The 21238-nt window shown below is 38.9% G+C and overlaps 1 protein-coding gene across 3 annotated transcripts in view; it reads left to right on the top strand.

Annotated features, from left to right (window-relative positions):
- The window catches only part of FSTL5 (follistatin like 5), a 588878-nt gene that overhangs the window by 437804 nt on the left and 129836 nt on the right, over positions 1-21238 (top strand). For all 3 annotated transcript variants that reach the window (XM_084625380.1, XM_084625381.1, XM_084625382.1), the window contains exon 8: positions 17775-17895. In XM_084625380.1, the coding sequence (XP_084481506.1) occupies positions 17775-17895 (121 nt within the window). The remainder of the gene's footprint in view (positions 1-17774; positions 17896-21238) is intronic.

The raw sequence follows: 21238 nt of genomic DNA, 5'->3' as shown, positions 1-21238 counted from the left end.
GTGGATTTGCAGGGATCTATACAAAACTTCAACAAGTTTGTCAAACTGCAGCATTTCAAGATGGTTACTCTATCAACCATTATCCCTGCACTGGAACAGGAGGGCTGGTTCTCGTCCCTCGACCTCAAAGACACAAGTTTTCATATCACAATATATCCTGCTCACAGACAGTTCCACCAATTTAACATGGGGACCGACCACTACTAATACAGGGTACTACCCTTTGGACTCTCTACACACACACCTGCCCCCAGATATTCTCCAAATTCCTCGAGGTAGTGGCTGCCTACATACGCAAACAGGGCATCGTCATACGTCCATACTTAGATGACTGTCTCTTCAGGGCCCCATTCGAACCTGATGCCATTCACACCATATACGTGACAATAGACCTCTTTTCGAGACCTGGACTTCACATAAACCTAGAAAAATCAGCATTGTCACTGGTGCAATACCTAGAGTTTATTGGGGCACAGTTGGATGTCATAGAAGCCAGAGCTTTCCTCCCTCCTCGCAGATTTGCAGCAATAATTTATCTCATATCCATAGTGAGGACTTGTCCCCAGATCTCAGCCAGGATGTGTCTCCAGCTATTTGGCCAAATGGTGGCAGCCACATTAGTGGTAAAGTATGCATGGTTGCACATGTGCTGCCTCCAGGTGTGCCTGTGTATAATTATGTACCTCTCAGACACAGCCTTCACAAGCTACTATCCAAGCCTATCAAGGTCACCAGTTCATGATGCTGGTGGACTAAACCCAAAAGTATCTATGTCGGAGTCCCTTTCATTCAACCAGCACTGTCCATGATCTTAACAAATGATGCCTCCTTAATTGGTTGGGGAGCACACCTACAGACACATCCAGTGCAGGACAGATGGTTCTTAACCAAATCCACCCTGCACACCAACCTCCTAGAGCTATGGGACATCTACAATGCCTGCTGACATTTTCTACTATTGATCTGGCATCACACTTTAAGAGTTACAATGGACAATATTGCCTGAGTGTTCCACATCAACAGGCAAGGTGGAGTGAGATCCCACTCTCTATACTCGGAGGCGCTGAAATTATGGAACTGGTGTATCCAACATCAGCATGACATCAGCATCTCAGCTGCATGCCTCCCTAGCCACCAGAACACCACAGCAGACTCATTGAGCAGAAGATTCTCCCACGACCACAAGTGGGAGCTGGACACGCAAGCCCTACACCACATATTCAGCCGCTGGGGTTCCCCACGATAGATCTCTTCACCACACTGGAGAACACACATTGTCCTCAGTTCTGCTCGAGAGCAGGCCTAGCCGCAGATCCCTGGGAGGCACTTTCCTTCTCACATGAGATACCCCGCTAATCTTTACTTTCTCTTCCTTCCCATTTCTGTTCAGAATACTCCACACGATCCAAGCGGACCTTATAGCTCCAACATGGCCACAACGTTATCTGGTATACTTACCTGATTCACATGGCGGTATGTCCTCTGATCACTCTGAGACTGATTCCACAACTCGAGTTGAATCCTCCATCCCAATCAACAGCTACTCCAGCTGAAGGCATGGCTCTTCCATGGTTTGGGGATTCAGAGATGAGCTGTTCAGAGGCAGTAAAAGAGATACTCTTGACTAGGAGATGTGACACAACTTGACACGCTTATCTCCAAAAATGGACAAGATTCTAATCCTGGTGCACCACCAATCATGTCATGCAATGAACGTTCCCTTGCCACTCATCCTAGATTGTGTTTTACATCTTAAAGAATCAGAATTATCCACCAGCTCCAATCACATACACTTAACCGCCATCACTATTTTTCACCCTGGTATGGAGGGTCACTCCATTTTTACCCATTCACGCTTGAAAAGATTTCTGAAGGGTCTTCAAAATTTTTATCCTTACATATGGGATTCCACTCCTGTTTGGGACCCCAGCCTAGTACTCTGCTCCCTTATTAGAGCACCATTCGAACCAATGGCAACATGCTCTTATATTAATTTATCCATGAAAACAGCATGGTCACTATCACCTCTGCCCAACAGGTGGAATAAATTGGTGTGCTCATGATATTTCCCCCGATACACAATACTTCATAAAGATAAGTTTACCTTACATCCACTCCCAAAATTCTCACCCACAGTACCATCCTCTTTCCATCTAAATCAACCAATCCACCTTCCATGCTTCTTTTCAAAACCAGACAACAATCAGAAGGAGCAAGTTGGACTTCAGGCAAGCATTAGCCTTTTACCTGGCCAGAGCTAAACCTTTCAGATGGTTGCCACACCTATCAATGGCAGAAAGATTGAAAGGCAAGGCCATTTCCAAACAATATCTTTCCAAGTGCACCGGGTGGCCAGCCCTGGAGCACTAGGCGGCAGCGCCTTTAGGTCCAGTGCACAGCATCCCCAGCCCTCGTGTGAATCCTGGAATGCCGGATGGCCAGCGCCACTAGTCCCAGAGTGCCAGTTAGCCAAGTGGCATGTTCCGAGCACTGGACAGACAACATGGCCCCAGTACCAGCTGCCCCGAGTCCCCATAGCAGGCAGGCCGACCGGCCAGCCTCAGGCAGCTTGGGCCAGGGCAGAGCGCTGGAAACTTCAGGAGGGAGCCTAGGAGCGGACTGTGGGCAGGTCCATGCCAGGCTGTTTGGGGAGGCACAGTCTCCCCCAGACTATGATACCTACTGCCCATGGGACATTAGCAAATGGGTAATTTCCTCACCGATTTACATCACATAGGTACAAGATAAGGCAAAATAAAAAGCAATGTGGGAGAGAAGGAACACAAATGTTTTATTTCAGAGTAGCAGCCATGTTAGTCTGCATTCACAAAAAGAAAAGGAGTACTTGTGGCACCTTAGAGACTAACAAATTTATTTGAGCATAAGCTTTTGTGAGCTACAGCTCACTTCATCGGATGCATTCAGTGGAAAATACAGTGGGGAGATTTATATACATAGAGAACAGGAAACAATGGGTGTTACCATACACACTGTAACCAGAGTGATCACTTAAGGTGAGCTATTACCAGCAGGAGAGCGGGGAGAAAAAAAACCTTTCGGAGTGATAATCAAGGTGAGCCATTTCCAGCAGTTGACAAGAATGTCTGAGGAACAATGGGGGTGGAGGGGGGCGGATAAACATGGGGAAATTGTTTTACTTTGTGTAATGACCCATCCACTCCGAATCTCTATTCAAGCCTAAGTTAATTGTATCCAGTTTGCAAATTAATTCCAATTCAGCAGTCTCTCGCTGGAGTCTGTTTTTGAAGTTTTTTTGTTGGCCATAGTGAGTAGAAAAGACCAGGCCTTTGTTACATCAGGATCAAACTACTGCAATTAGATATTGCATAAGGTTACACCTGAAGTCTATTTGGAAGCTAAAGCTTATGTGCAATGAAGCTCCCTGCACTGTTGATGTGCCTTGATGGGATTCTTGCTGGCAGTACCGGGCATGAGATTTCTGTGATCAACACTGGTTATGAGTTGCCTTCTGGGTAGAGAATAAGGTGCTGATGTCAACAGATAAGCCCTACATTTTCTAGGGCCTGCCTACGTGAAAGATAACCTGCCTTCTCCACTCCCTGTGCAATGCTGCCATAAAATAGCTGAGGTGCTTGAGCTGAAGATCACTGGCTGTGTGTGAAAGTAAGCAAACTGTCAGCATAGTATTCCCTGTGGTTTTGGAATTCACATTTCCTTTGGTCCAGAATCGTCAAAATCTGTTGTGCTGTACCCTGAAGAGTTGTGTGTGTGGACTGTTTTTTTTAAGCTTTTGCAGAAGGTGGGAATACAGATGCAAGTGGGCAAGGTAAGGCATAATAGGTTATTGGTAGAGTTATTTAATTTCTTGATAACATCTTGGTTTCACATCATTTGGTAAAAGAAAAGATGTCACTGGTTTCGATTCAGCTCCAACCAGTAACTTCTGCCAGTGCCATATAGCTGCTGAATCCTTTTTGTGAAGACAACTTGTCAACACAGTAACCAACGGAGTCCCCCCCTCCACCCCCAGGCTCTGCCCTCCTTTAATAGCCTACACCTTGCCTGTTCAGAACACAATATCAGAGTGAAATACAAAAGCCATTTTTAAAGAGGCCACCTTTATGACCCTTTCTGGTAGAAGAAAAAAATTGAGTCATTCCTATGTAATTGGTTTCAATAGTTACGATAAAAGTGTTGAAGGTGCTGCCAATGGAACGGAAAGGTCTTTTCTTCCACTTCTGTAACAGAAGTGATCTTGCACAGTAAAGTTTTTCTCATGATATAAGATTAATCTGAAAATAATTTTACATTGTGCTAGAGATCTGAGAAAGGCAATGTCTAGGTATTCAGTTTGCCCCTAGCTAAAACTGACATTAAACATAAATGCTTTGCTTCTCTAAACTTCCAGTTTTTAATTAGTGTAATTCATCATTCTCTATGTATTTGTTTACTAATTCATTCTACTTGCTGTACTCCAGCTGATGCTAAATTCTTAGTTCAGATTGACTGGAGTTAAGCCGTTTTCACAAATAATTTATTTAACAAAAAAGATACAATGGGTGTAAAGTATGTTAAGTTGGGAAAAGCCCTAGCTAAAATGAAGCAGCTAGAACAAATGTGTCATCTTTCACCACTTTGCTTTATCCATAGTCTGGGAACTAAGGAAGAAAATGGGAGGAATATGTCACTTGTGTGTGTGAGTGTGTGTGTGTGTGTGTGTGTGTGTGTGTATACGCACGCGTTTGCATATATGTTAGTCTATATTCTTTTCCTATCCTTCATATAGGATCTTTCTAAAAAATAAGTGGCCTTCAAATCTTTTTATATATATTTGTATCATTTTGTTATAATGAACTGCCAAAATGGCAATCTGTTATTAATCCTGATGAGAAATGCAACAGTTACTTCTAGCACTATGTTGTTGTTCGGAGATTCTGTGTGGCTGCTGGATATGACTTGAGAGCTAGGAATAGGCAAATAAACTCAAATAAGATTCTTCAGTGTTCCCCAAAATTATTTTCTGGTGTTTCCCAAAATTAAATAGCTGAGTCATTTTGATTTAAGGCTACTAGGTGTAATTTTTTTTTTAATTTTGTTCCATTTGGGATATTAAGCAAAAGATCTGGACTACAATAGGAGAAGCTATTCTTCTGAGAGTTCCTATCTAATTCTGTAGACCTACATGTTAGGAGCACCCCACTTTGTATCAGAATCAACTGATAATTCACAAATCTTTTTTCCCATTTTTTAAGCGTCAGATACTTTCTTAATGTCAAACAAGCAACCGTTTTGAAGTATGGTGGGCAATGACTAAATGATTGGTAGAAAATCTTCTGTGCTTTGGTTCAGATGAGTACCCAAAAGTGTGTAAGCAGCTTATTTGATCTTTCTGAATCAAAACTGGGTAAGAGATGCCACGAAAGCAATTGTCTTTCAAGTTTCTCACCCAGAAGTACCACAGCAACTGTTTTTTGTTTTTCTTTTCTCTCTCTTGCTTTTTCTCTTTCAATGCCAAGTGTGCAGAGGATAACTCAGAGTCTTTCTGATCCACATCTGGACCCAGAGGGAACCACTCAGGGCACTGTGGTCCGCAGTCTCCCTTTCCCCTGTCCTGCCATTAATACTTGGAAATTCTGTTGTGGTGAAACTGACTTGCCCTTCTTTTGTGGTTTTTAGAAATATTGTAGACTTTGAATTCAAGTGAAAAGACATGAAAATACAGTGCTGATTTTGACCCACTCGGACACTTGGAATTCTATTGTAACAAAGGGCAAAGGAACCATCAGAATTTCCAAAACTTTCCAGAGTAACAGCCGTGTTAGTCTGTATTCGCAAAAAGAAAAGGAGGACTTGTGGCACCTTAGAGACTAACCAATTTATTAGAGCATAAGCTTTCGTGAGCTACAGCTCACTTCCTCAGATGGCATCTGAGGAAGTGAGCTGTAGCTCACGAAAGCTTATGCTCTAATAAATTGGTTAGTCTCTAAGGTGCCACAAGTCCTCCTTTTCTTTTTGCAAAACTTTCCAGTGTGTTAATACAATGTTGAAAACAAGCAAAGAAAGAAAGAGTATCCTTCTTGTGCATTCTAGATGCAAGCAGGATAACATAAGACAAAGCTTTGAGGTGGCTCTCAAATATCTGCATTGATTGTAACATACTTGAAGGAAAGGTATATGTTTGGCAGGGTATTTTATTGTCCTTTGGGTGTTTTATCGTATCTGTGCAGGTTAGTGTTGTTCCCCAGTAATAAAATGTAGACTTAGCTCACAGAGCTTTTGTTGCCTGTATAAACCTCAAAGACGCATATGTTTTTACAAACATACTGTTTCTGACAGTTTTGGAAATGTGGATGGATGAAAAATTCAGGAACATAGGTTTTAAGGCTCATTTTTGTATTTTATGGAGAATTTTGTAAGCTCCTAAACATGCAACCAGAGAAATTTTGTATAATCAAAAGGGAAAAAAGAGAGAAAGCTATTACCTACAGTATCTTAAAGGAACAAAAATATATATTCAGCCCTTCAGTCTAAAATTGTAAATTACTTCCACCATAAGGGAAGGGGTTTGCACAGATGGAGTTAAATCTGACCCCCAAATACTGTTTCCATAATAGTCAAAAGAAATATACTTAAACATCTATAACAAGTTCTCTAAGAGTGGCTTTAGAGCAAAGTAGTTGGAATAAAGGTAATATTAAAGTCACCTCCAATAGATGACAACAAGCTACTTCTAATGCAGCAATGTTAAGGGCTAATGGTACTAACAGTAGAATAGCAGTGTACATTCAGCAGAGCTTCAAGGAAAAAATAATGCTTTTAACATTTATTTGCAACATCAATGAAAGGTGAACTTATTCTTATCTGGACAATTTGAACTGGTAGAGTTGGGGTTTTTTTAGCACACTTTCTTGTGTTATTGGATGTGAAGTATTAGGATACTTAAGTTATATGTATTGGATCAGATTATCCATTGTGTGCATTCTCTTTGGGCCATGCTGTTCACATTGTTTGGCTTTAAATCTAATGTCACTGGCTGACGGGAAACTACCTCAGAATATGGGACTCTAATGCCATTTACCCTCCTTGTCCTCCAAAAGAAAAGGAGGACTTGTGGCACCTTAGAGACTAACAAATTTATTTGAGCACAAGCTTTCATGAGCTACAGCTCACTTATTGGAGTAGCAGGGAAAGAAGGATGTGACTGAAGGAAAGAGGGCAATGCTAGGATAGGGTTTCAGCCATAAATTATATCAGTTCTCAGACTATTTCACTATTATGTGTGGAAAGAGATATAAAAGAAATAATTATATACACCCTGTGTACAAACCATTTCTAGTTTTGAATAGAGCGCCTCCAAAATAGCTCATTATTTGTGAATTGATGGAGTACTTTCAGTGGAGCTGTGCTCAAAGCTGAAAGCAAAACCAGGGTACAGGTGACTTTATTTAGAAATATGTAGAATTAAGTAGTTAAATGGTAACTGCAAATGAAAGAATGAAACCAAGAGTGAAATAGTCTCAACCACACCTAAGTTTAAAAAAAAAAAGGTGATATAGTTGACTCATGAAATGGTGAATTGGTGACAGGATGCACCCAGAAGAGTGACGTATTATGGTGTTTGGGGATATAGACTCATTGAAATTAAGCAAGCTCACTGAGGGCCATATTTTGCCATCTGTATCTAGAATGAATAGTGCTATTAATGCTTAAGAAGCCCCCTGGATCCTGTACAACTAGAATGTAAAGATCGCTTTGCAAGAGTAAAGGTTGACGTATTCAGAATGAAGAAAGTGCCAGGTCCTCAAGTGATGTAAATCAGTGCAGCTTCATTGCTTTGAATAAAGTGATACTGATTTACTTTAACTGAGGATTCAACCCAAAGTGTTTTTCTAAACAGTTTCAGTTAAACAGAACTTGATAGAAAAGGTTTTCGAAGTGGCTGGTTTCTTGAGGCACGGCTACAGAGAGAATGCATTGCTTCTAATGTAATAGGTGGCATGCTGAGGATGAAAATGATGGGAAAGCTTTATTACAGCTTTTCACTCAGGGTTATATTTTTTCCAGAATTCATATGGAACATGCTGTGTTAAATTCACCCTAGCTTAACTTATCTTTTATGATTATGAGGATGGAGTAATTGTTACAGAGGAATGTCAAAAAAGTGCATGAGCAATTGTTAAATCTGTCTAATGGGGAGAAAATGCTCAAAGCATACTGGGGGAATGCTAAATAGCTTTACCTAAATAAACTGCAATGTATAACAACATAAAAATAATAATAAAATGAGAGATCTACTCACAAAATACTTTTCTTTTCTCATTATTTTTTAAAAAATAAAGTAATTTTTAATTAAATTTTCACTAAATATTGTGAGACAATGTTCCCATAATACAAACACTTCAGTGTGTAGTACCAGTGAAATCAAAGACACAGCAAGATTGGAAAAAAACAGATGGGATAGAACTAGCCAAGATAGAAAAAACAACTTGAGTGGAAAAGAAAAGTCGACAAGTAGGTAGAAAGGTGGACTGTGCAGATGGCACATTAGTTTTTAATTTGTGGAGCTTGATCAGCTGACAAAGGATTATTATATAAATATTCATAATATATCAGAATATGGATAGGATTTTCAAAAGTTCCTAAGCGATTTAGGAGCACAAACTCTGTAGAAAGTCAATGAGATTTGTACTCCTAAAAATCTTAGGAACTTTTGAAAATCCCACCCAGTGTATAAAATAAACCATCTCATAAGGAGCCGCACTATCAGAGAACACAGACCTTTTAGTAAAAAGTCATTTATAGTCATAAAATGGAGAGTTGATTGTCCAAAAATTAATTTTGTCACACTTGGTGATGTAGCAAGCCAATATACACTCCAGTAGATGGCCTTCAAGAGTCAGTATTCTAAACTGGGATTCAAATTTCATAACCATGTCTTCCAATATATGCCATCCAACTTCTATGTTCATGTCTGTTTTCATCATTGATTCAGAAAGGATGGGCCTTAGCACTTCAGTGAGAAGTGTTGCAAGAAGGAAAGTCACCTTCTCTGTCAATGTCCAGGGGCTGACTATTCTACTCTCTTCTTCCCCTGGTTGGTGATGGTGCTATGAGATCTGTTGGATTTATCATTACTTTCTTAGAGGGGGCTGGGCGATATCTCCAACTCTTCAGTCCTGAGAAAGTGATACCTTCTCCCAGCCAGACAGAGCCAAAAAGGAGCCCTCACTCTGTCTGCAGATTTTGGAGAGCACAGAGCTGGTGGATATTTGCAGCATAAAACAGCAGCGGGCAATAGCTGTTGCCATTTATTTATCTCTTGTGTAAAACTTCAGTCCCTATTGTATACTCAGAATTGTGAAGAGGGAGGCAGGCGTTAAGGTCAAATCCTCTGCTGGTATAAACAGACACAGTTCAATCAATTTAAATGGATTTCACTCGTTTAGAGTAACAGAAAGTTTCTCTGCCAATTCTCAGACTTGCTGAGCCTTCTCAGATGCCATTGATTTCAGAAGGAGTTATATATGTTCAGCAAGTGCTCTTTGAGAGATAGCAGATAATGTATGATCACTGTGCTGTTTATAGGTAGGTTTGCTTCATAGAGTCATAGAACTGGAAGGGACCTCGAGAGGTCATCTAGTCCAGTCCCCTGCACTCAAGGCAGGACTAATTATCTAGATCAGTGTTTCCCAAACTTGGGATGCTTGTGTAGGGAAAGCCCCTAGCAGGCCCGGCCGGTTTGTTTACCTGCCTGCTTCCTCCCATCCACAAAGCTTGTTGTCCTATCAAAGAAAGCTTGTTGTCCTGTCAAAGAAAGCTGCCAGGTTGGTTTGAAATGATTTCCTGTAGGTTTAGGCCCACATTTGTAGAATATTATAAACTATTAATTTGTTTTGTGTTTATGCTAGTAATTCATTTTAATCACTCAAATTTTCTATTTCAAAATAACGTCTATGTCCTGTGAGCCATCCTTTTTTCTGTATGTTTCTTCTTTTCATTATTTTTGTTCCAAAATGTGGAGTTTTAGAAAGCAGGTACCCATGCGAGGTTAATGTTTTGAAGTCATTTGTAGTCCATAAAATCATATTTTAAGGCCATAGGGAACCATGGTGATTATTTAATTTGATTTGCCTAACACGGGCCACAAACAAGCGCTGGTATAGAAGTGTGCATATGCACATGGAGCCAACCTAATTCACGACAGCTCATTTTGGAGCACTTCAGTTCTGTGTTACTACTATCTTCAGGACTTCTTCTAAGTAAAAGAGTTGTTCTCGGAGAAGTCATGGAAGATTTGGAGAACTTCAGGTCTTAACCCCTCAGGTTGAGAGAGATAAAGAACAAGGCCAAGAGCCCTACTAAATATTGTGCCATGGCAGCCCTCCAACATGCCATATGTTAGGTCGTCCCTTTTTGAAATCTTATATGACTGTAGGAGATTGTTTCCGAAACTCTGGTGCGTGACACCTCCGGAAAAATTCTAGAATATTGTATATTGTGTGAGGAGATATTGAAGGACATCTTGTGTGTGTTGCCTGTGATATCTTTGCATGGGGAGATTTTGCAGGATGGGATGAGAGGGAGAAAGCCACTGATGGTTTTCTTCTTTTTTATTGTTTTTTAAAGTAAGGTGGTGTTTTATAACTGAGGAAAAGGATCAAAGTTTGTGAGGGCAAATAGGAAATATATAAATACACTTTAAGAAAGTAATATAACAGTAGTTTAATAATATAATGAAATTTATATATGAATTTATACACAGATTGGAGTTAAATTGCTTTCTTTATACACACTTCCTCTTTATTGTATAGGATGGAAGCTAGTGGCTTCTAATAGCCACACATAATCCAGGACCTGGAAGTGTTCACAAACTCCTTCCATCTGCATAGGGATTAGCACATGAAAACAAACTGAAAATGTAAAGAAGATAAAATGACCGATTTGAAAACAAATATCACTTTAGGTTTCTATTGTCAGTAACATAATTAAGTAAAAATTGATTGTAAACATATTTTTTAGTTTAACAGAATCCCTTTAATTGATATTCATCACACACATGCTTAAATGCCGAGTCCCTTAGCAGTATACAAGACCTTTTAAGAATCATGATTTCCAAAATAACAGTTGACTTTCACAATATTTTTGTGTGATAAAAATAAGGAAAGAGATTATCAATTTAATTTTAGAAGTTCTAAGAGTTTATATTTCAGAAGTGGTTACCATGCACTCTCTGTGCTTAAGATGACCATATTTTCAAATTCAAAAACTGGGAAACTTTTGTAATAACTTTTTTTTTTCAGGTGACAAAACCTTAAATTCCCTTTAAAAGATAATAGAATGCTTCCCCCTCTTCCCCTGCCCACCCTCATGTGTGCTGAGGTTACTATTACCAGCTTCTGACCCAACAGTGACATCTGCTTGGTTTTTCAGAGCAAATAATTTTTTTTCAGGGAAAATTCTACTTGGTGTAATAATATGCCATGAACATTTATTCTGTATTTATTAAAAAAAAACCTTTTTGACTAATGAAATGAAAAACTGGGATATTTCATCTGTCCCAAAAAGATATCCTGGGATATCATATGGAAAAATGGTGCAATCCCAATAAAACTAAATCACATGATTGATATACCCATAGTGTATAAGCAGTAGGAGAGAACAGCCTGTTTTCTACTCCTCTCCCTCTGTTATGGCTCTTTTGAAGGTACCTACCGCCTCCATTTAGTTAAACAGCCACTCCTTGATAATATGTAGCAAGCTAGCGATGAGAAAATATCAGTCAAAGGAGTTTATTATTAGAGCTAAGAAAGAGATAAAGAATATAAGTATCAAACCTCAAAGTTTGTCTGGAGAGATTTTCTGCTCACAAACCAAGTTTTGTCTGCTCGAATAATCCAGCTGAATGCTAAATTCTAAGATGTAGTTTCTTCATAAATATAACAGTATCTCACGTGAAATAGTGAAAAGACCTATTAATTGAGTGGCACACTTAGGAAATAAGGCAATGTGCACAGTCAGAACTAATCAGTGATCATTACATAAAGCTGTGTTGTTTATTCAGTGTTGTTTGGTACTTCTAGAATATTATCTTTTACTCAATATGAATTTTATGTACATACATACAGAGTATGACAAGTTAGGGTAGAATAGCTTGTCACTCCATGTTTAAAACAGAAGTCACATTTTCATGGAACACTGGAGATAATAGAGGGTCTATGATATGGGTGAACTTTCTGACATTGCTTCAAATGATTAAAATACACTGAAGGGCAGAGTTAAACTGATCAGCACAACGGGCACATTTTTGAGGCGCTCCAGCTCTGAGTTTAATGTAGGAATTTTCTTCCCTTGGATACAGATACCATGTGAGTAAAAATCATTCTAAGTTTTACAAAGGTTGTAGTAGCCAATTATATAGTGGCTTAAGGCAGCTACTAACCAGAGAATATAAAATTGGTTCAGCTATGTGTTCTTGCTTAAACTCAAGAAGGTGCTCTGGCCTATTTTGGATGGCAGAAGCCTGAGTCATATTACTGTATGAATTTCACTCCAGTGATGTCTCTCTATAATCTGCTTTAGCGCTGCAGACTCCGGTCCAGTGAACTACATAATACATTGCAGACTTTCACTAGCAACAAGAGCTAATCAAAATGTTTCAGTGTTTTCCCTATTAAAACATGCCATGTTGTTGAAACTGAAATCTTTCACAGAAATGCATTGGTTTCAATGAAAATTTTATTAGGACAATTTCTCAGATACAGGACGGAATTTTTAGTTAGAGACATACCCCAGAATAGCCAAGTGATCAGAGCACTTTGGATGTGGAACACCAGGTTCAAGTCCTTGTTCTGCCTGATTCACAGGATGGACTTGAACCTGGGGCACACATACCTCAGCTGAGTGCTCTAAACCACAGGGCTATTGGCTGTTCTGAGGTGGTTCTCTTGTGAGGGTTTTTTTTCTTTTTTTCCCCATAAATTTTTGAACAATTGTGTTTTCATTCTGCATTGGAATGAAAACAAATTTCAAAACTACAGAATTCTTGTTTTCTGGCCAGCCTTACTAGCAGCCTTCGACTGTGAATGTCCACAAAGAACATACTGTATGTGATGAAGAAAGGAGGTCCTCTGGTAAGGTCTTGCTAAAAGGATATGTTGCATATTTAAACACTTTTAGTATTCTTTTCTTTCATTCATGACAAAAACAAAAAAACAAAAAAACTACATTTGGCAACAAGGATCAGCTGACTCCAAGTAACTCAGCGCTAAATCTCTGTGCACAAAATCTCTAACCTATCAAAAGCAAACACAGAACCCACAGCACTACAGTGAACCCTGAAAGCATTTCTTACCTCAAAGGACCAGGACTGTGACAGGTGAGGAAAAAAATATTGTTGGAAGGCCTATATTTTAGTTGAAATAACAAACCCCAGACTAAAAGGGGGGGGGGAGGGCGGGACAATAGACAGACCAGATACTGAAGTAAAGCACACAACACAGCAATATATAGGTAATTACAAAAAAATGCCAAATGCCATTAACCAGATAAAAGAACAAAGTGAGAGTACAGGGGGCAGATACCTTTAAAGCCTGGTTCTACTCTGAAAAAGTACTCTAAAACAGTTAGAATTAATTTTATGTTTGTGTGTCATATTAAATATGCACAGTTTACACACACACAATTTTCCCCCCTTAACTACCAGTCCTACAAACTCATCTGGGCTCTGAGAGGCATGCTGGGTTCTTTCCTTCTCATGGATCATCACTAGTACCAAAGATTCTACAGTCAACTGATATATCCTTACCCAGATTTGCTAATCCCTTTTTCATCAAACCCCACTGGAGTTCCAGAGGTGTAACTGAGTGAGGGCATACTTTTTGTCCATGTAATGATTATGCATGAGAAGCAAAGATGGAGTTTGCTGTGCTATCATTCAGAGGCTAAGTACCAATAATTCAGCTTTCCCTTCCCATCCTGTTTCTGTGAGACTAGAATTCTGAGTTTGAGGTTGGGTTAGGAAGTATGGGGAAGACCTCTGCACCTGAACAGAGGTTTTCTGACCTTGTAGGTGGACAGTTTCTGAGCCTGGGGCAGGAATGTGTGAAAGCCAGGGGTTTCTGAGCTCTGCGGAGAGATGCAGAGTTTGCTCTGAGCTTTGGGCAGATGGGTAGAAAATATGTGGGGGGGAGTTCTCAGCTGTGGGAAGGGAGATATTTTTACCTGGGAGGAAGCTTCTGAGCAGTGGGAGGAAGCCGAGGGGACATGGGTGATATCTGAATTGGTAGGGAGATGGGTTGGTGTCAGCTTGCTGTATAAGTAGGTGTGGGTGAAGACAGTCAGGAGTGAAAGGGGGATAGTAGAGTAGAGGGAAGGAGTGGAAGGGCAATAATAGCGGAAAACAGTCAAGTGAAAAGTGCACCTCTGACCCTTGCTGGTCTCTTCAAGTGCATCTCCTCTCAGGTATTGAGCCTCAAGCTTCCACCTGTCTCTCAGGATGGAGTCACATGATTCTCTCACTGTCAGACTAGATCCTGGGCTGCAGTGCCCCATTTATCTGTTGTGATTACCTCCACAGGCCTGACATAAGTTAAGTACCTGCAGTTCTCTTCCCTCCAAGAGCAATTACAGAGGTAACCAGTGACCTGACAATCTTCTTAAAGCAAAGTATTATTTAATTGGAACCAAAGCAGTTCAGAGAAAAAGATGTGTTAAAACAATAAATAGACTATACATGTCTAGCTTACTGGGTATCTATGTATCTTCCACATGGAGATCCTGGTATGTCTGGTGATGCAGCTGCCTTTTTATATTCTCTGCCATGTGGCTTTTACATCCTTTGTCCTAAACACATGCTCACAGCACATGGGCATGGAAAAGTATTTGGAGTCTCCTGTCCCTAGGCATGTCCCTAAAAGTCCTGCTGACTGATATGCACAGCCCGTAGCTTCTCTCAATGGGTTTATTGTACAGCTGATTTTTCCCTTGTCAGGCCATCAAGCAGGCTGGAGAGTGCTGATGCCTATCTTTCTTGGGGTGTCACCCAGATGCATAGCACAAGTTTGAGATATCAATATACCACACATATTTATAACTCATGATACAGAGATGATATATACATATAAAGTAAGCTTACTATATTTAGCAAATCATAACTTTTCAGGTGATACCTTACATGGCATATCTTGTATAAGATTCATTGCAATTTTGTAATCTTGGTATCAATAATATTATAAATAGTCACCCATATTCCATACAGCTTGCACCAGTTTCCTAAATTCCACCTGGAAATCAACAAGCAGCCAATGCAGATTACTGAGTACTAGTGTCATGTACTCATAGCAAGATACATAAAGTGACAAGTGGGACACTGTCTCCTATACACCACTTTCAGTTTTCAAGTAGAAGTAAATTATAGCCCTATACATAATATCAAGCAATAATCTAATTTTCAAATACAAAGGCATAAATGACAGTGTGGGTCGCATCCAAGAGTCATTGCATGTCATGACTCGATGCAGTTTAGAAAAAAGTCATCCTGGTCACTGGACTCACAGCATTTGCTACGCAAACAAAACCCCAAGATTGAACTAAAAATGTTAATACTTCTCATAATTACTGTAATAGATGCTTCTGAAAATGGGCAATTTGGACTGTCATTGTACTCTACATACAATGACTAATAGCAATAATAGAACCTAGCTCTTATTACATAATTGTCTGTCTTTGATCAGCTGCTTATACTAGTCGATAATTGTCTCTAGTTGATTGTTGTAATAGAACTTGCTTTTGTTCTGGTATCATCTGCTTTTGATTTATGTCTGGAGTGATATACAGTGTGTTTGTATTTTAACTGTATTTTTATGGCACTCTAATATCCTGTCATCTGAACTGGATTTTTTAAGAGAACAATCATTGTATCAGCATTTACCTGTCATTAATGAGGATGAAGATTCAGTCTCCTCCGTGATTAAACAAAATAGCTGCTTTGATACTTTTTGCCTCCCATAGACAGCTCTAAACTTGCCATTGCAGCATCTTGCAGGAACTCTCAGTAAGCTCTTCTTTTCCACCTCTCTTAAAATGTCACCCTCCCCCTCACACACACAATGCCAAAAATCCATTAAAGAAGATGGGCCAGAGATTCTTTCCAACACTGAAATATACTCAGCACAGGGGGGAGATGGAGATTCATCAGGTTACTGCTTCCTGATTCTCAAGGGTCTTCGCCCAATCCTTATGTAAGTGGGCCATATGCCAACTGAGTATTGAAATAGTGGAATAGAGGTATGCCCTGCCACTCATACTCCAATGCCAAGAAGTGGGGACAATTGACATTGGAGTCACCCTAACTGGTTTTATGAGAATTACCCACCATTGCAGCCCAAATATGCCCACTTCGCACCCACTTAAGTGGTGCACAAGTGGAGCTGAGAATCTGGCCCAATAACTCTTCCTAGTTTGAAAATTAATGTTTACAAATTTATTGCTTTTGTTGCAACGCCCTTGACCCTAATGAGGCACACACATTAATTTATCACTGGCTGCCTTGTGTTTAGCAGAGTTCTAGTCAAAGAGGCCTATTTGATACTTGGTTTTCTATATATGTACATTCAAACCATTCAACTCTTTATTGCTTTAGGAAAGATGGCTGTAGTCCCACTGACCTATACTCTCTTCCATCCTTGCAGGTTTCTAGGCTTTGAAAGTCTTTGTTGTATTTCAAAAAGTGGAAGGAATACAATTTTTTCAAAAATTTCTGTAGTCTTTAAATTAATTTTCCATTGTATTTCTTGGTGCTGAATTAAATATCAGACAACAGAAGCTATCTTGGCGAATAATGCAAATACAAAACAACCACATATGCTATTAGGTAACAAGAAGTTAGGCATATGAGGAATATGTCTTTTGTGTTAAAGTTACCAATCTTTGAAGGCATGAAAGATAAGGAAAATTTGAATATGTTTCAATAGCTATATTGCTATAAATCTGCCAAATTGCGATAACTGTTAACCTCTTGTTGTAAATTTGAGGTTATATCTTGTTACTAAAAATAATGTTTTAAACTTGACACTTTTATTCCAAAGATTTCACAACACTTTATAATGAAAAGTTTATATTGTCATCACCATTTTGCAGATGGAGAAACTAAGGAATAGAAAAGTGTAGTGACTTGTATATGGTGAGACCCTGGCAGTGGGGAACCAAACCTAGGTCTTCTGATTTCCAACCTGTGTCCTAATCCTGTGGAACCTGTCCACTAATTAAAGTGGAACTAGAAGATGTAATTTAACAGTGAGAGCAAACTTCATGAAAAATAAGATTATTTTCTGTATAACAGCTCATGTCCAAGGGTAAATATAATCTTATTCCTGCAACATGTTATTTGATTTTTTACTTTAAAACATTACATACATTGGGCAGTGATTGGTGGTTTTTTTCCATGTGAACAGGTAGAGGCAAAACTAACCTCTCCCCCATAACTACCATAATGAAATAAAAAAAATAGATGCAATAAAAAGTATACTAATACTAATTTTGAGGTTTAATGAGTTACAAATAGAAAACTCGTAAAATTAAGATGAACTGCAGGGCAGGGAAGGCACACACAAAAACAAAGCTATAGATAAAATATTAACACCAAAGTCTGCTTTTATGTATGCCACCAATGCCTATCTAGTTCGAAATGTAGATGTTTGATAGTTGCATCAGCTCTGTTGCCAAGGTGAAGTACACAATTATTATAGTGCTGCTGAAATAATTACGATCACCTTGTTTTTAATCTTTCCCTGTAGGATTTTGGAGATGATGGGTCCTTGTACATTACTAAGGTTACCACAACTCACATGGGAAATTACAGATGCTATGCTGATGGCTATGATAATCTCTATCAGACTCATATCGTCCAAGTAAATGGTAAGGAAAGAAGTTCTAATTGCCAGTTGTAGGGCAGTCTCTGGATATTATTTGGTAGATTTTTTTTTCAGTTATTTAACTTCATATTACAGCTGAATACAATAGTAGATACAGCAGGCAATATGTTTTCGTTAATAGCTTTTTTTCTGTATAAAAGATTGCAGGAAAACAAAATATAATCACAGTATTTAGTGATCCTACATAAATAATATTTATTAAAAAGAATAATAAAAAAAACAAACATTTTTTTTCTGTACACCAATCCCTTAACATTGTTAGTGCACATTATTACCATGCTATTTGTACAATAGGTATTTATGAAAAAGTAACTTTGAATAACAACATAATCATTATACTGCACAATCTGTGAAAAAATATGTTTGCAGCTCTATTTCTCTGCAAAAATATTAAGTATAATACAAATTGAAAAAAAAACACATTTGTTTTTAAAAAGGCGTAAGTGTTGAGCTTCAATTAATCTCCATGAGAATCACTGGCTTCTCTGTTTTTTTAAAAATCAAAGCATCTCTTTAGGTGCCTAATTGTGGTTTTTGGAGTACAAATTTAGGCTTTGGATTTTGAAAATCTTGTCCACAATATTCAAGGCCTTTGTCAGCATATAAAGCCCCATTCCTGTATTCCTTACTCAGGCAGAACCTCAACTGAAATCAGTACTAGTATCCTTAACATCTGCCCTTCCCTTGGCTTGCAAGACACTGTCCTCTCCTCATTCTCCTCCCACCTCTCAGGTTGTTCTTTCAAGTTATTTTTGAGTGGTCTTCCTCCACCTCATGGAGCTCAGTCCTTGCCTCCTTCTCTTTTTCTGTTTTATCGTTTCTTTGAAAGACTTCATCTGTGCTCATGGCTTCAATTTCCATGTTTATGATGATATTTACCTTTCCACTCTCAGATTTCAATATTCTTCATCCAATCCAATATTTTTGGTCAGGATTAAAGCTTTTAAAGTCTGTTTCTCTGTAATGTGGCCCTAGATGTCTGGCCAGCAGCCCAAAATTCCTTATCTTTCTGCTGAAGCCTACTCCATTCTCCCAGTCTTTGTTACTGTTGGTACCACTACTGTTCTCCTTTTTAGCTAGGCCCAAATTCTTGTCAACTTTGACGCTCCCTGTCTGTTCAGATCCATTGAACGTGTGTCCACTCCCTGACACTTCTTCTCTCAACTCTACAATATGACCTTTCTTCTCTGACCAGACATCTGTGATTCTCATCCATGCTCTCATTATTTCCTCCCTTGATAACTAAAATATTCTCACTGGCCTCCCTGATATCCACATTTGTCCATCCTATCCATAAAAAAATGCACCATTCCCTTGTCCTTCAGTCTGACTACATCCACCACCTCCACCTTTGCATTCCCCTGGTAACTCCACTTTCTCCATCACATCAAATTCAAGATTCTTGTTATTGCCCTAACTTAGTCTCTTCATGATCTTTCACTCTCACATTGTCTTCCCATTCCCTGTGTTCCTTCAGTGCTGTCAACCTTGAATGCCTATTTGTCCATATCTTCCACAAGTGTCTCCGTGTTTTCTTCCATGCAGCCTGTTGCAGGTTGAATGCCCTTCCTGCAGTAATGCATAAAACCACTAACCTTCCTCCTTGAAATCTCTCCTCAAGCTTTGAAGCCAACAAGAAGCCAGCCAATTAACTCTGGCTAAACTGAGGAGGAAATAGAGACAGCTGATATTTATTTAAAGACAAACATTAAACCTGAAATTTGAATACATAGCAAGGCTATGTAACTACATGGACATATTAGTATTACCCTTATCATCATAGTGCTTAGCAGAATAGGGACCCTATCCTAATGAGGGGGTTTGGGTGTTATTATAGCACAATTAATAGTGTTGTGCAGTTCTTAATGTATGTCATTTGGACCCAATTTAGCACTCCTTACTCAGGCAAAACTCCTGTTGAAGTATGTGCAAGCTTTGCCTGAGTAAGCAATGCTAGCTGGTTCCTAAAATTTATACATCAATGGCCTGATTATCAAAGTACTGAGCACCTGCTTTGTTGCTGCTGCTCCTATTGTTGTTTATTATTTATATTGCTGTAGTGCCTCGAAGCCCTAGTCTCATTGTGCCAGGCACTGTACATGCATAGAACAAAGAGACGGTCCCTGCCCTGAAAAGCTAAGACAAGAGACAACAGATGAATGCAACAGATAGGCAGAGAGTGCCCAAGGAAACAATGAGATGTAACTTCTTCAACTCCCTTGACTTTAGTATGATTTGTTGGTGCTCAACACTTCTGATAATGAGGCCATAAAAATGCAGGACACTAGAGGTGGAAACCATTTCATGCTTTTCTTGGCTATCTTCAGAAAAGCACTTTTCTTTCAGAATGGGTGCTTATACAATAAAACATCCACAACTGAAATACTGATTTTTTTACACATTCTTGCAGTTGCAGGATATGTCCATCAGCATATTACTGTTACTGTGTGTTAGTCATTCAGAGCATATTGTAAATGTACATGGTGCTGAAGGCAATAGCTGCCTATGCTACTACATGTCACTATCAGATTATTTAAAGCTACCCAAGCAAATTGACTAGTCCGTTTTTTCTCTGCCCTGACAGCTGCTGCTCTAAGAGTCAGCACTGGAGTGACCCCTTCTCTCACAAGTTTGGATACTGTTTTTCTTTAGCCTGTCAGATCTAGGATCAGGTTAAAGTAATTCCTGATGGGAATTTAATGCCGAGGTTGGTGTGTTATCGTATTATATATGTGAACTGTACCACTATGTATTTAATGTAATAGCAAGAATATTGTCTATTTGAAGACACGGTTACACAATTATTTTGTTTCTGTTGTAGCATTATCTAATGAAACTGCATACTGATTAACCATTATAATTTGTATGTTGTAGTTAAATGGGATGAAAAACATTAAGTTTAATGTTCTGGTCAAATGAACAGCACTTCCATAGATTACATCTGTACATCTAAACTGTAATGTTCCTAGAGAGAGACAAGATAATCAGTACTCATAGGCTAGGATAATAACCAATTAATATAATGACACTAGTCTAACAGAAGAGTCAAAAGAAGGTTAATGAGATAGGGAGGCTTAGTTGATCTTAACATCTAGCGTGAGGGTACTATATATCTATATCTATATTGCATTCACCAGTTTGCCCAATCCTTAAACATTGCAAAAATATTTTATACTTTGGCTTATTTTGTGTATATCAGGATTAAACTCTAATTTTCTGAATTGGCGTATTAAGTGTTAAAAAAAATTAGTGAAGCCCTTATTTAAATAATACAGATAATCACTGCATAAAAATTTGCATATTATGGACAGAATACATTCTTTACT

This window comes from Lepidochelys olivacea (assembly GCF_965140295.1).
Source record: "Lepidochelys olivacea isolate rLepOli2 genome assembly, chromosome: 4".
Lineage (NCBI taxonomy): Eukaryota > Metazoa > Chordata > Testudines > Cheloniidae > Lepidochelys > Lepidochelys olivacea.
This window is presented reverse-complemented; position numbering and strand designations above follow the sequence as displayed.